The following is a 22,070-nucleotide window of genomic DNA, read 5'->3' as shown; positions in this document are numbered from 1 at the left end:
ACATTTCCCACAGGAAAAAATAGTCTGCTTCCGAAAACACTACATCCAGATATTTTTAAAGTTATAACATCCAGTTTTGATCAAGCTGTCTTGAGGATTTAACTGAAGTTTGTGGTGTTGTTGAATTCATTGATTTATATTGGAGGGTTTGCTAAATTTGGTCCATTGCATTTGAATCATTAAGGGTAGACATAATATTACAAACACCACAAAGTGTAACAGAACACAATGAATTTTGACTCAAACTAGTCTTCATGATGGAATTACTTTTTTCTGCACATTTGTTGAATTATCCAGCAATAATCATAGCTAGATGTACATAATAAAGTAAAGTGGACTAAGTGCATAGTGATACTTGCTGCTCCATAATTCAATTTAAATTTCAAGGCAAATAATGGCAAAAGAGAAATGTGTGTAAATTAGGAAAAATGAGAACAGGAAAACAACTTTGGTGTAAATTAGCAATGGATATTTTAGCGAAGACAGAAGAACTTTACAGGTGCAGAGGGACGGATATAAGAAATTAGGGTAGGAGAGGAATCACATTTGGCAAATTGAATAACTGTCAGGTTTAACGTCACATTTAAATAATAAATAAATGACAAAAAGATATGTAAATGCAATGAACCCGCGATGTCTGTGAAGAGCTTTGTCAAAGAGCTGTCAAAAAAATGTAATTAGAAAGATAACAAATATGCCAGGCTGAAAATAAATATCAGACGTACCAGACTCCGTCCAACAGATGGCACTGTTGCACCAATAAACTTGTTTGACATCCTTCAGGCACACGATTTACATTTATTGCCCAGACTCCCACTGTTTACACGTCTTTTGCGTGGTGTCAAGCCCATCAAGACCTCCTCGTACTGTGCTCTTGCGGGAAAAGTCAAACTAGGATCAAAGATGCATGCTTATAGATTTTTTTAAAATTGCAATTTGTACTGCTAGAAAGAGACCGATACAAGTAAAAAGCTATCAAAGAGGATTGCCTTTACACGTGTTGCTGTCCGCACAGTCTGCGCTCTGAAATAATGACGATGGGGACCGCTCTCATTTACGATGAGGAGATGACCAAATACAAACTACTCTGGGTTGAGTAAGTAGTGAACACACATGGTGTACATACCGCTATTTTAGCTGATAAAACAAGCCTAAATGAGCATGGCGCCTGCTAATGTCACTTGGCCGGTAAAACTATACAATGTCCATAAACTATACAACCCGTTTTCAATCGTGCGCTGTGGACACAGGTTTGACGGTAACTTTCAGTAACGTCCCTCAAACTAAAATGTTAACGCATTTTAGCTGTGATGCCATTTATCAGCTAACTCGTGCAATAGTAAATATGTTAAAAAAGTGAGCGCACGAAAGACACTAGTGTTGTTTGTGTGACCCAAATTATTAAAGACATTTTAAAACGTCGGAGTGTGGCAGGAACTGAACACTCGGTTTAATGTTGCTTTCACGGTCAGTTAGTAAGATGCACCCCGTGTGTTAGCCAGAATGCTAACAGCTGTGTACTCAGGCCCATAGACATTATAAATCTTGATGTCTATACTCAGGCCCCTGAAGTTCCTGAACTGATTTTCTCTTTTACTTTGTTGGTGTAGTTGGACCCATTAAATCCTGTAACACCGTAGGAGTCTGAGTTTTAGCACTGTATAACTGCAATATCATTAAGTTTCTTTGGTGTGCTCTCACGATTGTTGGTTTTATATTAACTTTCATCTATTTATGCCACTGTTTATTTTATTGGAAAAAAAATGCCTGTCTTATTAAAAAATGTCTACATTAAAAAAAGAAAATAAATAATAAACATTTTCAGACTTAGGAAATACAAATTAATATTTATTCATGTTCAAAACCATGAACTTAGATAAAGTTTTTATCTCAAGTCCTGCGTGTAAGATCGAGGTACCCGAGCGTCTGACCGTGAGTCATGAGGCTTTGGTCAGGGATGGTCTAGCTGAGCGCTGCATCTCCATTCCTGTTCGGGAGGCCACCGAGGCAGATATTCTGCTGGTTCACAGGTCAGCCCTGATTTCTGCATATATGTTTTATCTTGGTTCACTGAATGAAATCTGTTCATGAAGATTATATCACTCAGCTGTTTGCACTTTGACGCACTCAACAGCGAGGAATACCTGGAGGCGGTGAAAAAGACTCCTTACATGACTCTGGAAGACTTGAAGGAGTTTACCCTCCAGTATGGGGATGTCTACTTCCACCCAGTTAGTCTCACACTCTGCAGCAATGTCTGACGTCTGCCCAGGACTGGCTTTCAGATTGTAGCTGTCGCTTTCACTGTTGTTTGTTTGCTGTTCCAGAACATCTATCACTGCGCCAAGCTGGCTGTGGGGTCTGCACTGCAACTGCTGGACAGTGTTATGACAGGGAAGGTGAGGAATGGCATGGCTCTGGTCAGGTGAGGCTGTTAATTAGTGAATCCCAGCAGTCCTGATAATTGTAAGAGATGAAGACTGAATGTTAACCAATCCATGATAAAAACTGGATGAAATCATAATGTGTCTTCTCTGTTGCTGTTGATAGACCACCAGGACACCACAGCATGCGCAGTGCTGCCAGTGGTTTCTGTGTGTTCAACAATGTGGCCATAGCAGCTCGATATGCCAAGCAGAAATATGGCGTTAAAAGGTAGCAGGACTTTTTTTTTATACTTGTAACATTTGGGCTGTCAGTTTCCTGAAGGCAGCCTCATATTTGCACATTTAATGATCTTTCAGGATCTTGATTGTAGACTGGGATATACATCATGGTCAAGGGGTGCAGTACTGCTTTGAAGATGATCCAAGGTGAGTCTTAGGGGAAGGAACAGTCTTTAGAGGTTAAGTGGATATCGGTTGTCAATTTGAATCCTGCTTTTTTTTTTTATTTCCCTTTTGCCCAGCGTTCTCTACTTTTCTTGGCACCGCTACGAGCATCAGAAATTCTGGCCTAATCTTCGAGAGTCAGACTATGACAATGTTGGCAAAGAGAATGGGGCTGGGTACAATATAAATGTACCTTGGAACAAGGTAAGTAAACACAGACTGACTGTGCATTTGAAGCCGTTATTGATCGGTTATTCCTTGGATTGGGTCTTGTATATGAACGTTTAGGTTATCTTACGCTTTACTTTTGCATAAAAAAAAGCACATTGTGTGAACTCCATGTAGAAAAGATGACTACCTTTGGTTTGCACTCATAGGCTAATAAGTATCAATGTCTTATTTCCTGTAGAAAATTGTCAATTCACATGAAATGGCTTTCACGTGTCAGTGGGGCTTAAAGTGGTTTTAAACAATTTGTTTATGGTGTTCACTAAACAAAATATGTATGTTATAATACAGGGAAGCAGATAAAGCAAATCTATGTTGTAAATATTGAAATTGCCACAATCTGGTTGTCGCTCTCAAATAAGATTTGAACTATGGTGTTTGCGGGCTTTGTGTTTTTGAGGCCTTTTTATGACATTACAGGTGGGAATGAAAAACGGTGACTATCTTTCAGTGTTCTGTCACGTCCTTCTGCCAGTTGCATACGAGGTGAGCCCAGTTTTGGAAAACAAACTATTTGCAAAGTCATATGAGGCATTAGGCAGGATTTGTCTGAGCATGTGACTTCTTTCTTTCTTTCTTTTCTCGCAGTTTTGCCCAGACTTGGTGTTGGTGTGCGCAGGCTTTGACTCGGCCGTCGGTGACCCAGAGGTACCGGATATAATTCACTCCCAACGAAACCTGAAATTTTGCCAGATTGAATTAGTTTTTGCCTGCTGAACTTATGTAGAGCCATTTGAACGGGTACATCACAGTTTGCTTCCAGTGAGCTTTTCTATGATTTGTCACTGAGGCTTTACACGGACAGTTGATTTGTCTTTGTTGCCAGGGGGAAATGTGTGCCACTCCGGACATCTTTGCCCACCTAACTCACCTTCTAATGAACCTAGCCGGAGGGAAACTTTGTGCTGTGCTGGAGGTCGGTTTGTGCAATATATAGTTCCATTAAATATTTCAAATGTCAACACCCAAACCCCGGCTTCAAAGCGCTAGCAGCTTATGAAACTTGTTGTGACCGTCATGTTGGACGAACACTAAATTCTAAAAGTTTGTGTCATATTCCAGGGGGGATACAACTTGACTTCCCTCCCCCAGTCTGTGTGTCAGACAGTTCAGACTTTGCTTGGAGATCCTCCACCTCTGCTTTTGAGTCTCAGCGCTCCCTGCAAAAGGTGTGCGTCACCATCATTCGAACTTTACTGTGCCAAGTCTTTTAACCGAACCAGTTTTTATTGCTCCCTTTCAGTGCTCTCGAGTCTCTTCAGTGTGTCCGATCGGCTCACAGGCCGTACTGGTCCTGCCTCAAACACGCAGGTAGAGAAACCACATAGTTGTTGTGCAGATTTGATGACTTATGAGTTATGTTTTAACAATGCCTCATCCCCAACGACACAGACTGAAATTGCATTGTAGCGGCTGGCAGTACTTCATGGCTTACTTTACTAACTGTGACATTTATACTCGCCGCCCCTTCTCCAGCCAATCTACCCAACTCCCATGTTGGCACCAAGCGCATCAAATTACCAGGGGAAGAAGATGAAAGGGCAGAAATGGGAGAGGAGGAGAAAAGCACGGAGGAAAAAATGTGGCCCGAGCCTCCAAAGCGCCTCTCTCCTCCGATTCGTTCTGCTTTGGTGCTTCCTGATGATGTGGCTCTTCCAGACAGATGTCAACGCATCAGTTCCCCGGAGGAGCTCGATCCACTCATGCTCAGCAAACTCAGGTGTGGATCATTCATAGTAACAACATTTATTTTTACTTGATCTCGTTCTTTGTTAAAAAAAACTTTCTCTTTTCTTTTCTCAAGGGAGAATTTCCTTAAAGACGTAGATGACTGCGATGCTCTTAAAACCCTCTCTAGCCTTATTACCCTGGTAGAGAAAATGGAGAAGAATGAGGTAAAGCCAGTAATAGCATCTGTTCCTTGTCTGTTAGTGCTGTGCTGTGTTTTTTTTTCTTTTCTTTTTGTCTTTTGTTCTTTTCGCTGATCTGCTGATGTGAGCCGCAGGCTGATATTTTGTTACTGCCTCTCAGATCTGCAATGGCTTGGCAGTGGTCCACAGTGTCACCATGGCAATGATGTGTATAGTTCAGCATGTTGGAGTTACTCTCAGCAACCGGTAATGAAATGTGGATTTAATCAAAACTTATACAAACTGTCTCGTATGCTTTACTTTGCTAGTGATTTAAAAAAATTAAAAAATCTGCTTATGGAGACATTCTTCACTTCTAAAATAATAGATTAGTTTTAAAAGATGCAGTCAGTTGTGAAAGTGTGACATGAGAAGCCTAATATCGCTCTCATATCTCACAGTAAATTTGAAGCTAAAGCCAGGGAACAGTTGGACCAGCCCGGTTCACCACAGGGACTGGAAACTGGCTCATATCTGTGCAAACGTCCCTGCACTTCCCTAAAAAAAAAATCTGAGATTCAAACTTACACGGGATAAGCTACAGTTTGTACAGCACAGTTACAAGCCAGATGCTATCTTAATTTCATTTTATCAAACTAAACTCGATTTAATAAACTGAGGGAAATTTGAACTCTCAAGAATCCAAATCTGTTTTGTGAAAGTGTCCCGGTCGAGACAGGCAGCAGCTCTATAGGTACTTATTACACAACGGTAGACACATCATTTACATGCAGCAATATAAATACATTATGATGGCGTGAATAAACTACAGAGGAAACAAAAAAAAACCCATACACATCACAACATGTGATAACAGGTGTGCAATTTTTATAAAATTGTCCTAAATCCCCATATCCGTCCCTGATTGGTACTGACAGACAGATGTCACCCATCTCATACTGTACTTTAGTCATAAATGTTCTTTTATGGTGTTATCTGCAGGACTAGTTCTTGATTCCCCCAGATAAACAGAATAACTGTAAAACAACACCTCTTTTTGTTTTTGTTCTTTTAAATGTTAAACGAACACGAAGTAGTGAGTTTTAGAGGCTCTGATAAGCAGATTGCTCTTTTGTGATTGGACAAAGCCAGGTCTTTTGCTAAGCTAATGGCAGTAGCTTCAGTGTTATTTTATCATCTAACTCTATACAAAGAAGTGAATGAATGCTCCTGAAATGTCAATCTATACATTTAGGAAAATGTTAGATATTTTTCATGGTTTATTTGCATAGCAGCTACATTGATGATCATTTTTCTCTTGAAAGTGAAGAGTGAGGGTAGAGTATCATAAGACCGCACTGGTGAAGTGGACACTCCTTTAAAAAGATGAGATGAAATGACTGACACGACTATCCATCCAATTTTAATGCAGGGTTTTGGTCGTGTGTGTCGGCAACGGCAGGGTCCCCGTCCACATCACAGAAGACGGGTGATTATCATTCATGCTCGCTGTATCTTTGTCTTTTGATCCTATAAAAAAAATCCATATTAGCACCAACAAATGCTAACTAAATCATTCTGTCCTAAGGAAAACGCTTGTGGTGCAGATCAGCAGCGAAGACGCAGAAGAACAGACGAGCAAATCTTATATTCCTGTGTGTTTAAAGAAGGTACTTTACAGGATTGGACAAGATTGAATTTCCTTTTTTAATCATTTAAGTTTACTAATGTTCTCTTAGATATATAGAAACTGAGGTTTAGTGTTTACTGAAACATTTTGATCCATCACACCATATATGCTTGTCTTTTGTGTATTTGTGTGTCCTCTCCCAGGGCTGCAGTGACACGTCAGGGTTCATGCAGGCCGTGTTTGGCCTCCTCTTACCTCTGGGATACGAGTACGAACCAAGTCTCGTACTCCTGGTTCAGATGCCAAAAAGTGGAGTGTGTGACCGTACGTGGCAGCAGCTGATTGGCCTGCTGCAGTGCTTTGCACAAGGACACACCCTGGTGCTAATGCAGGTGAGATGGCTGGGGCAGGTTGCATGAATTGAAATGAGGTGTCCTAACTATTCCCCAACACTCATTACTTTTTTTTTTGCACTTCAGGAGGGTGAGAAGGCATGCACGGGTCCCACAGCTTCCACCCTCCTCGGGGACCCTGCACCTCCTTTGGAGCAGCTGCAGGCCCCTCTCTCAGAGGACGTGGAGGCTGTGGAGAGACAAAGGCGCAGGCTGCAGGCTGACTGGAAGCTCCTGCAGATAACAGGTGAAAGCATTCAACATAATCGCACATCCGCAGAGCTTAAAATTACATGCACGATGTTAACTGAAATATCTGTCTCTCTGAAGCGGCAGCAGGAAGCGGTGGAGCTGATGGACACTGAAGCTTTTTTTTTTTTTTTGCAGCTTTTATTGTCCAGCTGTGCTTATGAATGCTACACACTGTTTCATAAAATAAACTGAACCTTTGAGCACATATGGTGTTGTCTAAATTATTGCATTGTAATTCTTTTAATGCTCTAATTGACATTTTATGCAGTACTGATAATGAACATTTCTGTTGTATATTATCTTGGTTCTACATTGTTTGAAATGCACTGTTTAGCTGATCATTAATGATAATTAGAAAAGTGTTTTTAAAACAGTTTTTTATTTAATTATTGCTAAATCTAAAGATTATTTCCTGCATTCTTTTCATTTAAAATGTGATTGGAAAAAGATGAATGTATGTCACCTTGTTTTCCTGAACTTCACTCTGTTTGTTTACCAGAGGCCAGCATCACTCCCACTGATGTGTTTAAGTGCGGTTTGTAAATCAGACATGCAGTGCTGTTTTTTCACAGACATTTGTGCAACCACCAGCTTTGAGTTACTTTGCAAAATCTTTAGGATTTCAGTTAATCTTTAGTCTCACACTTTGTAATTCCACTCATTAACTTTTTGACCCTTTCGACTACACATACATGCATACTGTGGTTTTTATTTTTTCTAGTCTGTACTTTCCAGTACATTGACCCTTAATCTTTTAATTCTCGCCAACTTATGATTTTTCATAAAATAAGCTGTTGAGTTTTCATCACCTACCAACAAGGTTTGCACATTATTAAGAATTTGAGTTGAATGTACAATTTGTTGCAATAATTATGTTTGACATTTTCATGTGATCATGGAAGTTTTGTTACATAACGCCCCCCCTGGCATATATTTAACATAAAAGCCCACTGCCCATCCCTGCCATTTAGTCATCTAGACTGAAAGAGATTCAAAATAACCTCAAACTATGCAGACACGAATTGAAGTTGTTTCACGCCTCCTGCACATGCTCGTGCTTGTTGCATTTCTTTCTTTGTTTTTTTTTTTCTCCGTTTGGCGGAGCAACAAACATGTTTCATCGTGGTTGTTTTGTCGCCTAAATCTTTTACTGTGCATGTTCTGTGTGCTTGTGAATTGTTATAATCATCCCTTGAGTCTTTGTGATAGTTTGTAAAATCTTGTCACTGTGTATCTCACTGTTAAAAGTGTGTCTCTTTGCAGCTACTTTGCAGTCTAATTGATATAACCGTGACACAGAGTAGATTGTTTTCCCCATCATGCCTGTGGGTGGCGCTTTGGATGAAGCTCCCAATCACGCGTGAGTCATTGGTTTGCGTCGTTCTCCAACCGCCAAGCCTTGAGTGTGCCTCTGTGTGTGTGTATTTGGCTGGTCTGGGATCGTCCTCCGGTACCTGAATGCAACACTGGGAGGGGTGTGCTGAGTAACAGGCGCCAGACAACAGTGAGCACTTACGGAGCCGACACTGAACATGTCTTTGACTCCGAGCGCATCTGCGACCCTGCAGTCCACAAAAATGAAAAAGGACGAATCCTTTCTTGGGAAATTAGGAGGAACCCTGGTCCGGAAGAAAAAATCTAAAGAAGGTGAGTCTTTTGAAGGATGTCGTTTTTGTTTTAATTGACCAAAGCCCCCCCATTTCCCCCTCCTGTCGTGTTTCTGTCCATGGTGCTGCAATCACATGATGCGCGATTAAAATTCTCCTTTGGGACATCACCGGCATCTGATTCTGTACACGTGGTTTATAACCTTAAAAGCAGTCATCATTTCACAACGTTTACTTTTATAGTTTTTATACTGGTAAATGTTGGTAAATCACTTTCCTTCTTGTACAGTTGGAACAAACCTTTCCTTCTTTATTAAAAAAAAAAAAAAAAAAAAAAAAAAAAAAAAAGATGTGAAGCTTTATTATAGCTTTGATACAGTTAAACACCTCTATATGGAAAATAAATACTCTCTGATCTCATGAAGGGCGAGACAAAGACCTCATAGCAGCTCCCCTGGCATCAAACATGAGGTAAGTAAATATAAATAGATCTCGCACGCAGTGACCTGTGACAGGAATGCAAGTTTATAAAGATAAAGGTGTAAGAAGATTACAGCGCTTACTTTGTTTGGGACATCAAAACCACCCTTTAACTTCTTCTTTTGTCTTGAACTATTTTCTGCCCACCCACAGGCCAGTCTGTGTCTGGTCAGGGGGACAGCTGCAAGGCTTAGCGCCTGGAAGTGTGCGTGTGTGTTGTGTATTTCCTCTGGCAGCCATGTGTTTTTAATTTCCATTGGAGGAGGGCCACCAGCAGAAGGTCAGAGACTTTTTTAATTGTTATGGAGCTTCCTGGAAGTCCATCCTTCATCTTCAATTGATGATTGTTTTCCCTCCTTTTAGAAGGGACTTAATTTGAATATCCTACACAGATGAGTCAAGAAGTAAAATCCCCTGCTGTGCAACCTAAAAGCAGTTTGTTTTCACATTTCCCAAACACACTAAAAAACGTCGCATTTGAATGCAAGTAGAGGATTGCAGGAGACATTGTACAGGTTTCATGAAAAGCTTTATTGGGGACTAATGTGACTTTACGGTCCCAGCAGAGCAGGATGGGGTTGCATTTAAACCTTTTTAAGGGAAATACAAGGAAATAGGGATTATTTTGACAATAACTGATGTTCGGTGGGGATCTGTGTAATAAGGAATTTAGAATAATTGTTTCCATGGTGGCCCTGTGATGAAGTGGCCGCCCGTTTCGGTTGCACCCTGCCTCTTGCACAATGACCACTGGGATAGACTCTGGCCCTCTTGCAACTTTAAATTTGATTAGGCGGGTATAGAAAATGAATGGATGGATGTTTCCATGTTTGCACTTGACCTTGGAGGCTCTCCAGTGAGCTTGATTTGATAAAAGTAGCAGGTACAGAGTCAAAAATGAAAGATTTGTGAAGGAGGCCCCCAAGTTATGGTTGTTCACACGCCTGATCAGAAGACCCGTTGAGGTGTGAGTGTTGGCAGGGAGTTATAAATGTGAAAAGAGGAACCTGTTTGAGCCTTTTCAATAACTGGAAAAACTTTGCCAAAATGTGTTTCTCAGTCAGTGTTTTATGTGGTGAGTTCTCGAGTGTGGATTGGAGTGTCATAATGAGAGTGTACTGCCCCTGTGTGGTCAATTTCTTTTAATGCACAGTTTAGTTTATTGGGAAGCAATTGTTGTTTGGCTAGATTAAGAATTAGAAATCAGTGTAGCAAGAAGAAAAAAGGAGAAGTAAATGTTGATAGCGGATCAGTTTCCTGTTGTAGTCTCTGTCACTTTTTGGTGTGGTGCTTTGGATTCTTTAAAGGGTACACCCAACTAGATGAGTTACCACTGGAAAAGTTGCTTCACTTTTGCTGAATAATCACTTTTAATGAAAGGGACATGTGGTTTGGCTCTTAAAATACGCACCTCCCCGTGTTGAATCAAAATGTGATGGAACATCTTGCTATTTGACGAGACATGCACACTGTCCAAAGGCCTACAGTTGAATTGTTGGGTTCATAGATAGAGTATGGTGTCTGACTCTTTCTGTATATCCTGATAAACCGAAAGGAAGTCTGCTTTTCTCTGACAAGGCTGAAGTATCTTTGTCAGCAGACAGTTTAGCAAAGATAGCTTGTTGGAAAATGGGTGAGAGTGGGTTGTTATATCCTGACCATTTTAACAGGGTGGCAACACTGAAAATACAACATCTAGTTGAAATATACACTGCTGCAGGATGGATGCTAATAACAGTAAGTCAACTGTCTTTCTAACCAAGATGCAAATTTGCCAATTCTTTATTTTGGATTAATTCAAGCAATTCATTGTGCATATATTTGTCAAATATTTGAAGTTTCCTTGAACATTACTTGATACGTAATATGATACTGTTGCTTTGCATCTTTTGAGCTTTACTTCGATCATTTTAAGATTTGAAAGCCTTATCATGCAAAATAAGCACTGGATATGGGTAGTTACTACATAACTGAACAGTTATACCAACCAATAATACCTCATTACTATGGATTGTGGAAGTTTAACATACGTCTCCATCGATTAGGAATACTTTTGGAGAGCACAGAGAAGTTCCATTGTTTTAAATGAACATTTAATATGAATGCTACCATTCATTATTTTTTATGAAAGCGTTGCCTCAGGCCAATTTTCATCTGCAGTCCCATGACAGGTCACTATTAATACATGCAGACCGTGATCATAACAATACTAAGTGCTACGCAAGACCAAACAAATCATGCGAATCAAACACACAAATACCTTATCACTATGAGTGTGTTCAAATAAAAAGTTATTTAACCCATCATAAAACGCACACCACAGCGCACATCTTTAACAGGAGAGGAATTCAGTAGATCAGCTCAGGAAGAGCAACGTGTGTTCTGCGCAGACACATCGCGGTCTTGTTCCAATAACGTGTAGAAAATATCGGGTGAAGTAAATACTACATGTAATTAGCTGAAATAGTTTCAACTAGGGATGCACCGATTGTGAATTTATGGTCTCATACAGATAATAAAGATAAAAGTTTAGCTGTCGGCTGACAACTGATTGTTTTTCTTTTATTCTTTTTCTTTAATGCTAAGGAAACAATGAAAAATGCATGACAGGAAATAACTAAACATTTTTAAGCTCTTAATCATAAGCTGAGTGGTCTTTCATTCATACAAAACCTTTATTGTAACCTCTAATTCAAAAGATCCTTTTTAGTCTGTTAAACTACAACAAACGCAGTGACTTTCCACCGTTTCATGATCCAACAATTGGTGTGCGTGTGTTTGTTTCCCAGCAAAATTAAATAAAGTAAATAAATAAGTTCAGTCTGTTTCAGGGGAAAGTCAGTGCAACACAACCAGGACACACCAGATAGAAATCGGCTACTAACCGTCGATTGATGTTGTTCTGTTTTCCATTAGGCCAATTTCAAGCTCAACAAGCTGAGTATTGGCCCATATCTATCTTATGTTGACAATTCTGTGCATCCCTAGTTTCAGCTGTCATACATGATATCCACTGAAGGCCCCCAGTGGAACATAAACTCCGTCGTTTCATGGCCGCTGTTACTCACTGATGTCGGCGTAAATACCCACAGCTATATTTAAGTCCCAGTCTGTCTTCTCCATTCTGCCACATTATTTATATCCCTCCCCTGTGCCTCAGTTAACCAGCTCCCCCTTCTGCTGAGTCCTCCCGGAGGAGGTCGATTTCAATCTACTTAATTCCGTATTTTATGGTGCAGGCTGATTATACGTTTCACATTTCTAAAGCAAATGAAATCTCACCATGTGACGAAACTGTCATTTAACATGATTTAAAATGGAACAGAGGAGCTCCTTACACAAATTTGTGCAGTGACACTGGCAGTAGATGCATGTCTCTTGAGCTTTATTTCTACTGAATTAGTGTAATTTTGTTAACCGGAACACAGTCATTGCCTTATTGATTTTCTGCTGCAGCAAAACACAGTGAAGGCCCCACATGCTCACTGAGACGTTTTGAAGTCTTAGATTGCTGTGAAGTATGCCGCAACATAAAAAAAAAAAACCTGTTTTAATATGTTAAATATGTTAAGGCATATTACAGAGCATTGTTTGTGTGGGAAAATACACCCCGCTGAATTCATATGACAGTCTACACAGTTTTTATTACGTTACCTGTGATCGGTCAGTGAAGTCTGCCCTGTGTCCTCACCCCAGAGGTAACTGCTTTGTAGTGACGCTTTGACGCCTTCGCATCCAGTGTGGCGCCTCCTTCCTGTCCCATGCAAAAAAGCCACACACACACACACACACACACACACACACACACACACCTCCCTCAGCCTCTCTGGTAACTGGACCGCAGAGGTGGGGTAGAAGGCTGTGACAGAAATAAACACGTGATGACGCCCCTTCTCCTGCTCGGCTGCACTGACTGCAAGTCACTCACACACACATACACACACTGAACATACAAACACTCTGCATACAAACACTCTGCATTTTCTACTTTCGATCACTGCCATAAGGGATATTCCAGTGGTCTATCGTGGGAACATGGCAGGGCTGCTGTGTGGGACTAAGAGGAAGAAACAAGGTAATTTGACTTACGCTGAGGAACTTGTAAGGAGAAATGGGGAAGTGGGACCTATTACCTTCGGGCTTAGTTAAAGTCCAGCAAAATGTTATGTCAGATATTAAGATAAATCAACAGGGTGGTTTTTTTTCGATCTATCATTTGTCATAACTGTGCTGTGATAAATGGGTTATAGTCTATGATGTGACTGCTGTCATAGCTGTGCCAAAACTGTGTCCAACTCTGTCCAAAGTGGCAGTATTACAGTAAGGTGGGCACACAGGCAGGAAACAGGACAATTATGATGAAATGCAGACAGCCCGCTCTGTAATTGCAAAGCTAACTGCTGATCTGTAGTGAGATTCAGGGCTTGATGAGAAGACTGAATCAGATAGGAAATCTGTTGGGACCTCTTGTCCTGGGCTAATTATGCTTATTTTCTCATGGCTCAGACTTTGAAGACATAGGTTTGTTCCAACTGTACAATAAACAAACTCTGTAGACTTTGGTTTATTAAACATTCAGTTCGAATTTTCTAAATTCTTCTTATGCTTTCGGTTCAAAAAAGCTTGAGGAATTTCTCTATGTCAAGCTTCACCTTGCCTGTCCTTTGCGGTTTTATAAATAGTCAAGTCAATGAAACAACAGATTGGAGAGTATCGACGGGTTTCAGCCTGTTGCAAATTGTACGAACTAAAATGCAGGAACATAAAAAGCATTAAGGCCATTAGGAGTAGAAAGCCTGTAAATCTCTGGAGTATCACTGCAGTCAGCAGGGGAAGCACATCAGCAGAAAGTATTTCATTCCAAACTCGACTTCAAGTATTTGCCAGAGTGTCGTATCACTTTTGAAACAATTTCAGAGATCTAATTTGTACCAAATTCACATATTAGCCATCTTTTGACTGTATCTGTTTGCCTCAAAAGTCAGTAAAACTCGCTGTACCTTTCTAAAATAGCAGCTTGAACTGGATTTTGGGGAAGCTCTGTCGATGGACACTGCTGCTCCACAATGCAATCTAAAATGGAAGGAAGTGGGTAAGAAAATTTAAGGAAATGACACGTGTGACACCTCTGGCAGCAGCTTAAAATTAAAATTAAGATAAACATTTGATAACAGTGTCAAAAAGTGCATTTCTTGCTAAATACCTTACATTATGGTGTTGCACAGGACGATGGGATTACTGTAAACCTGACTGTAAGTTCTCCATATCATACTGGTAATCAGTCTCTGTCTCACACCATCTAAACAAAATCAAATGTTTGGAAATCAAAGCTCTTTTTTCTTGAGTGGATAGTTACTTTTCACCAATATGCTTGTGATTTTATCTTTGTGAATAATGAGGTGGTTAAGATTTGGAGTTCATTAGAGGCCATTTTGTTCACTGTAACAGTTGAGTTGAATTGTGGTTAAATGACTGAAGAAGTGTCAGACACCTTTCTTTCCACAGGGGATTTTGTGGTACTTTCACACCAATACTAATACCAGTGACCGTGACGACATTTTTCTTTGTTTTTCTCACCCACAGTCTTCACCTGCTTGACTTTATTTTGTTGTTAATTTTTTCAGTGTCTATTTCTGTGTCTATTGCAGGAGTGTCTTTTTTTCTGAAGAGCTTTATGGGTTTTGTGCTGTTTTTGTCTCACTAGTGAGCGATCTCCATGAGGAGGGAAAGAACGCCATCAATGCACCCCTGCTTCCTTCAGGGACAGATATCCATCCAGAGGATACTCTAATGGGTAAGTGCACAATGTGCATAAACACGTTCGTTTTTTAATTTATTTTCCATACCCACATTATCCTTTTTAGCACTGTGGGGGGAGGGGTTTGGAGCCTATCACAGCTGCCAGTGGGCAAGAGGCAGGGTTTCCCCCCTTTATAGTTCACCAGCCGATCTCAGGGCAAACAAACAAACAGACAAACAACCACAGAAGCTCACACTCACTCCTACGATCAATTGAGAATCAACAATTAACCAAACATGCACATCCAAGAAAGCCCCAGCTGAGATTTGAACCCATTACGTTCTCGCTGTCAGCCAACAGAATCTAAATACAGATAATAATAATATTTGGAATTGAAAAAATCGGAATTCTTGAATTCAGAATCTGGTCAATATGTGCAAAATATGTCTGTAGATTTCTGGAGACAGTGTGTCAGAGGTTAGTTAGGTCACAAAAGATATGAACATGAATGTGTTGACACATGTTGACAGATGGGGACTTTGACAGTGGAGCAGCAGGAAATGAAAGTGGGTGGAGTGGAGACGCCCTTGTCATTTGTAACTGTGTGAATCACCTTTGAACCCTTTGAAATAAGTGTAAGGGAACACATTTTGTATTTGTTTTTGTGGGCATAAAGTTTCAATAAATGTGGCTTCCATCTGCAAATTAATTAACAGAGCAATTAATATATGTATATAAAAGGAAAATATAAATAATTTGAGTGCAACTTTCAATTTCCTGTCAAATGTGTTTCATCTGTTTCATCTGTTACATATTATTATCTACAGAGGAAAATGCTGAAAGGATCATGTTGGACCCAACATCTCGGGAAAATCTTAAATTCAAAGATCTTTTGAAGGTAGTTTGGGATCACATTTTTGCATGATCATGAGAATATGACTTGAGGAAGCTTGATCGTAGGTCTATTTGTAGGTCCTGATTGACTGGATCAACAGTGAGTTGGAGGAGGAGAGGATCATAGTCAAAGACCTTGAGGAGGATTGCTATGATGGACAAGTGCTCCAGAAGTTATTTGGTGAGAAATGCTCACATTTTTAACCATCTAACCTTTAACGTGCCAGTTTGGGAATAGAAAATGTTATCTTTTTAAATTCTATCAGCATCACATTCATTAAGAGACTTTAATCTGACATCAAACATGAGCTCAACACAAGCTGCTCCTTCTAATCAGAAAAGGTGCCAAATCACCAGCATCAGAACAGAGTATGATTGCTGACAGTCAAGTTGCGGCCCGTTGCTGTTTTATGTTGTTATTGGTAGTATGTTGCATAAGCAATAACTAATAAACATGGACTGAAGAAAATCAGGCCCTTAGGACTATGTGTCAACTTAAAGCACTCCCAGGCTGTCTCTCCGCTTTAATAAAACACTGTAGTTATAAAATCAGTTTTTCAATTACTTGAAAGACAACATCTGTGCTATAAATTCAACTTTACTTACACGTACGATGATTTCCCACAGAGAAAGTTGTAAACAGTTGAGTCCACAGCATCGCAGCATTGGACATACTTCATGCACTTATAGTTGGACAGGAAGAGCGGTCCAGTTAAATGGCCACTGAACTGGAACTCAGTTTGACTCGAGCTCAAGTCAACTGTGCATAAAACCATGCTGAATGTGTTCAGCCTGCGACGGGCTCCCCCCCTTGTGACTGTTATTTGTTACTACAGTTCTAACACAAAAGAAAATCTATCTGTACAATGATATTCTTTTATTCATATTAGAGTATTTTACAGCTGGGTAGTATTTGTCTCCTTCTAATTCTTCTGACAGAGATGTACAGTAACAAAACAGCTTGGATGAATGCATTAGTTTGTCCACATTTACAAACGTGTTGTTTTGGTGTAAAGAGCAAGAAGCAGGAATCCATTGTGTTAATATATGTGTGATTTCTCTGAAAGTACCTTTTGGTTTTCACACGTCTTCATCTCTCTAGTTTAGTATTTTTTTTTTTTTTTAAGTATTTGAACCCACTCACCCACAGCTAGGCCTCCTGAATCCCCCGCTTACTCACTACTTAAAGAAAATAAGTCTTCTCTTTAATCGTCATCTTTTTTGTATGTATTTACTGACTTTTTTACAAGATTCATTTTCACGTTTTCCAAAGACCAGAACCCACAATAACATTGGCATGAACAAACGTTGCTGTTTAATTTTTCTGCTTTGAGGCACTCTTCTGTTTTACACACTCAGTGTGGATTTCCTCCCACTTTGTAAGACGCCCTAGGAGTTTGCGTATCTTTTTCCAGCCCACACACATGAAGCAAGCCTCTCTAACTCATAGGACAGTGTTTGCTACTTGTGTCTGTACAGTATGACACAATTTTGCTGCATAAAAACTTGATTTTTATCTTGAAGTTTTTGTGATTCTCCTCTGTTTTTTGGAAAGTATTTTCTTGTGCATTTGACCAAACATAATTATATGACCTCTGTCTTTCCTGTTGGTGACAGAAAAGTTGTCAGGCAGGAAGCTAAACGTGGCGGAGGTGACCCAGTCGGAGATAGGCCAGAAACAGAAGCTTCAGACAGTTTTGGAGGCTGTCAATGATCTGCTGAGACCTCATGGCTGGACCATTGAGTGGAGTGTGGACTGTGAGTTTTACAGTTCGGTTATTTGCTGCTTAAAGGTGGTGCTTTATCAGGAAAGAGTTGCATTCCACTAACTTTGGAGTACTCGCGAGGACAGGTGAAGAAATATGGTCAGAATTGAAGCAATAAAGGAAGAAATATCATAGCTCTTAGTGAGCATGGATTATGGAAAGTACCAGAGCCTGTTTTTTTTTTCACAAAATATCTCAAGGCTATTTTGCATTAAATGAATTCTTCCTGCCTCCTAAATGTGGAGTTCCCATAAATTTCTTGCGTAACATTTGGTTAACACAACTGTCTTTCTTAATTTGTAACACAAATCATGAGTTTTTAATTTCAGTATTTCAGAAGCCAAACTCGTACCAGTGTTGCATTGATTTGTGCTTCATTTGTCACAGTCAGTTCCAGTTTTTAAATTTTTCTGGCATCTCCAATAACAGCGCTCTCCTTTCATGTTTCGGGAGGTTTACTATGTGAAGGAATTGATTGTCCCCTTTCATTATTTTGACAGCCATCCATTCAAAGAACCTGGTTGCTATCGTTTACCTGCTGGTGGCTCTCGCTATGCACTTCCAGGCCCCTATCAGACTACCTGAACATGTGTCTGTACAGGTGGTGGTGGTTAAGGTAAAGTGTCCCATCGATGTGTGAAATGATCATGATAATGTAACTTTAATTCAACGAGGGAAACATTTCGAAGGTATAAAAGTGAATTACAGACAACATGAATAAAACATTGCCTTAACTGCACCTTAAATCAATCAAAGAGATGTCTATCAACTGATCCTTAACAGTAAAGAAAGGAGGCTTGTATATCAAGGCGAAAGATGCAGTGTCAGTTTATGATTTTGCTAAATGCTTCTGTCATCTTGCAGCTTTTGTCATTGTCTTAACCGTCCATGTGGTTCTCATAAGGTGCATCAGCAAAACTTGTTGTTCTCCGGTGTAAAAGTTATTTTGGTTTTTGTTTGTCCAGAAACGTGAAGGCATCCTGCAGACCGCTGTTGTGACCAAAGAGCTGACGAGCACCACAGAGTGAGAGCTGCCATTTCTCTAAGTGTCCATCGTCTTTGTGTATTTTTTCAGCATTGTGTTGAAATATGTTCAATGTTGAACAAAATAATAGAAGGCCAAAGAATCTGGAAAGCACAACTGAAACATTGTGAAGTTTTTTTTTCTAATGTTTCCTTTTTTGCTTGTTTTTCAGAATGATGTTGGGAAGATTTGGTGAGTTGTAGCCACACATCTGTTTCATGGAACAGAATTAGTGAAATGTACCACTGTTTTCTTGGCTTCCTCAGCAAACAGCTCAGAGAGATCGTTCAGCATCTTAGCAAAATGTTGAACTATGATTCATGGCACAGTCCCTTTGCTGAGATTAATTTAGGAGAACAATTTCAACAAACTGGTCAGAAGACGACCTGTAAATCTTGGTAATTTAATTAGTGAAATTAGTTAAATCCAATAAACAAATTTATGACAGTCTGTTCAGGATATTAAATCACTAGTGGAGAGGAAGTATTTCATTCCTTGGAAAAGCAGTGCCAGCTGTCGCCCTTTTAAGAAACCAGCCTCAGGAATGTCAGGGATGCAGATGAAAGTGGTGCTGATCATCTCATATTTTTTTACAACATTGAAATGTTCCTCAAACAGTTGAAGTGTTATACTTTTTACCAGTTTACACATAATACAATCCATCTATAGTTGTTTTCCTAATCTTTAAATGATCTCCTCTACAACAGAGAGGGATGCATTTGACACTTTGCTGGATCATGCACCTGACAAGCTTAATGTGGTAAAAACGGTAAGATAAACTCTTTTCTTTGTGCGTTAATGGACAGTAAAATCTTTTAATGTTCAGCATCGTTAAGATTACACGCTTATTTGCTTCTCTTACCAGTCACTCATCACCTTTGTGAACAAACATCTGAACAAGCTCAACCTGGAAGTTACTGAGCTGGAATCTCAGGTAAGAGATTTAAATCATTTATCTGCCACATCACATTATCAGTTTCACTGCACAGTAAAGAGAGTTTTTAATATCATCATTAATATGCATTTATATTAAGTTTTGTTATGTCAGCTTCCTTCTACTTTCGTGTGAGCTCAGACTTTTAAGTAGGAAGTTACATGTGTGACATCTGTAAAGTTCTGCTCTGCTCATGTTGTTTGACAGCTGACATTTGTGTATGTATGCATATAATCTATATAACTATTTATGGTATATGTGTGTGTTTGTGTGCGTGCATCCAGTTTGCTGACGGAGTATACTTGATTTTACTGATGGGGCTGCTGGAAGACTATTTTGTCCCGCTGTACAGCTTCTTCCTCACGCCTGAGAGCTTTGAGCAGAAGGTGACATCCCCCTTAAAAATGTGAAGTTACAGGACTCTGAAAAATCCGTGCAGGAATATTTTATCTGTCGCTTTTATTCCCTCTCAGGTCCACAATGTGGCATTTGCCTTTGAGCTGATGCAGGATGGAGGTCTGAAGAAACCCAAAGCGAGACCTGAAGGTATTTTATACTTCATTACATTATTACAAGATCAAATGGGGGTAAAAAACATGAAGATTAATTGGAAAATGATAAGGGCACTTTTGAATGGTGTTGCATTGCTGATCTTCAACAGCAACAGTTATACTAATGATTGTCCAGTAGATGGAAACCATGTCTTAAGCTTCAACAGTCGATGGGTACTGCTGACCTCATTAAGACCTGAGCAGCACTTCATTGTTCAGGCTGCACCTCTCCTGCAAAGTTACACTTAAACGTGACCTGCTAGTAATTTTTGTTTCAAAATTATTTCTTAATTTATCACAGTTTAGTGTTTTTCTTCTATATCTTGAATTACCCCTGAAGAAGCTCTTAAACGCATGTCTCAAGTTCTACTTTCATTTCCAGTCATTTGTGCTCTCACTTCACCATTTAATGCGCTGCTCTACCAAATGATACCATAAAGTGATATCCTAAACAAATTCTTATTATTACTGCCCCAAGGAAATTTTAAAAAAATGCAGAGAAACATTTGTCATTATTTATTTCTAAACAAGTACTTTGAAGTGTTAATCCAGTGTTCTTTTTTAAATGTGTCTCTGTCTTCTCCTAAAAACCTTTGGCTGGCATAACTTAGGGCAGATTTTCAACACGTGTAAATGTTGTCTCATTCTGTGCTGTGTTATTGCAAATTCTGCTTTCTGGCTGCAAATATTTTTCTCAGAAAAAAAAAATTCTTTGCTTAAAAATCACTTCTCTGATAAATTAAATCCTTGTTGCTTTTACCATCCTAGCTGCTCTGATTAGCGTAGTGTTTGTTCAGGTATGTTCATGCCTGTAATCCATCATAAACCATAGAACAGACTCCCATTGGAGAAATGCAATAATTAAGATGCTAAAAGCAGGCTTGATACACTGGTGCTGCTGTTGTCGGGCAAGCTTAATTTAGCATAGATCTAGTTGTGTTTATATTTTCAATTTAGCAAACAAATCTTAATGTAGAACACTGTGGTAACTACAAAGGGAGGAGAAGCCTACTTTCTGCCTTTGAATCACTCGGTAGGAAGTCATTTATCATATGTTAATCATTTGTGAATTCTTGGAAACTGTTTCAAGCTACAGGTCTGTTCCAAAGTTACAAATAACCGTCTGAAGGAATTCTGTCCAACAGTAATTACAGACAAGGCTCCTTTGCATTGTAAATACGACTTTATGGTAGAACAGCCCATTTATTTTGTGCTACAGTGTTCTGGAAATCAGTTTTTACCCCCTAAAATATCTGTATTCTGTACACATCAAAGGTCTGTATTTTCTCCTTGAAAGTGAGTCAAGCCTGGTAAACTAATCGTTTCTGTCTTCCTTGTTTTGTTTTCCAGATGTTGTCAACCTGAACCTCAAGTCAACCCTCAGAGTTCTCTACAACCTTTTCACCAACTACAAAAACTCTGACTGAATTTTACCTTTCTCAGTCTCACTCCCTGATAGTACTCTGATCATTGCCCTGTGTCTGTGCTGACATAATTACAGTCTGGACACTGGAGGAGCCCGTCTGGGACCGAAAGACCTCATTACGTGCAAGTTTAAAAGATCCAGGGGGGGTCTAGCCAGAATAAGGCTCTGAATGTTTGTGTTTAAACGTCTCCAAATGTCAGTATTTATTTATTCCATGCTTGAAAGTTATCTGCAATGCAGGGAGCACTGTGACCTTTAGCTTTGCATTTGAATACAGCCGTCATGGGAAAATTGTAAAGTTGGAATAAGTTTTTATGTTAAACTGAACTAATTACCCTCCACTGCTGAATTTTTTTTGGAGGTTGACTATGCTGTAACGCCTGTATAGGCAAAACATTAATATTTTTGCTTTCCAGAAAAGCTGTGATGCAAATTACTAATAAAAATAAAATGCAATGATCTTAA

General features: G+C 39.6%; 2 protein-coding genes across 5 annotated transcripts; both read left to right on the top strand.

The window, feature by feature from the left end:
• The first annotated feature begins 780 nt into the window (after positions 1 to 780).
• Positions 781 to 7,388, top strand: hdac10 (histone deacetylase 10). Of its 3 annotated transcripts, none has more exons than XM_072386232.1 (20): positions 781 to 1,096; positions 1,896 to 2,030; positions 2,135 to 2,231; positions 2,328 to 2,425; positions 2,551 to 2,655; positions 2,745 to 2,813; positions 2,909 to 3,035; positions 3,480 to 3,545; positions 3,648 to 3,707; positions 3,886 to 3,975; positions 4,122 to 4,228; positions 4,303 to 4,370; positions 4,536 to 4,779; positions 4,864 to 4,954; positions 5,091 to 5,176; positions 6,342 to 6,398; positions 6,498 to 6,579; positions 6,743 to 6,931; positions 7,019 to 7,178; positions 7,271 to 7,388. In XM_072386232.1, exons 1-20 carry the CDS (start codon positions 1,032 to 1,034, stop codon positions 7,294 to 7,296), a joined length of 2,022 nt encoding a protein of 673 aa, XP_072242333.1. In that variant the 5' UTR covers positions 781 to 1,031; the 3' UTR covers positions 7,297 to 7,388. The 3 variants fall into 3 exon arrangements, with proteins under 3 accessions (XP_072242333.1, XP_072242332.1, XP_072242331.1); XM_072386231.1 differs by having other exon boundaries at positions 7,268 to 7,388; XM_072386230.1 differs by having other exon boundaries at positions 7,262 to 7,388.
• Positions 7,389 to 8,613: 1,225 nt separating this feature from the next.
• Positions 8,614 to 22,070, top strand: parvb (parvin, beta). 2 transcript variants are annotated; one of them, XM_072386225.1, is made up of 13 exons: positions 8,614 to 8,830; positions 14,975 to 15,064; positions 15,838 to 15,908; positions 15,983 to 16,085; positions 17,522 to 17,662; positions 18,171 to 18,286; positions 18,636 to 18,694; positions 18,867 to 18,886; positions 19,402 to 19,463; positions 19,560 to 19,628; positions 19,913 to 20,014; positions 20,102 to 20,174; positions 21,530 to 22,070. In XM_072386225.1, the coding sequence occupies exons 1-13, from the start codon at positions 8,716 to 8,718 to the stop codon at positions 21,604 to 21,606; spliced, it is 1,098 nt and encodes a 365-aa protein (XP_072242326.1). In that variant the 5' UTR covers positions 8,614 to 8,715; the 3' UTR covers positions 21,607 to 22,070. The 2 variants fall into 2 exon arrangements, with proteins under 2 accessions (XP_072242326.1, XP_072242327.1); XM_072386226.1 differs by lacking the exon at positions 8,614 to 8,830 and adding an exon at positions 13,102 to 13,345.

The sequence above is a fragment of the Leuresthes tenuis genome, unplaced genomic scaffold, assembly GCF_036924035.1.
Source record: "Leuresthes tenuis unplaced genomic scaffold, fLeuTen1.0.hap1 SCAF_5, whole genome shotgun sequence".
Classification (NCBI taxonomy): Eukaryota; Metazoa; Chordata; class Actinopteri; order Atheriniformes; family Atherinopsidae; genus Leuresthes; species Leuresthes tenuis.
This window is presented reverse-complemented; position numbering and strand designations above follow the sequence as displayed.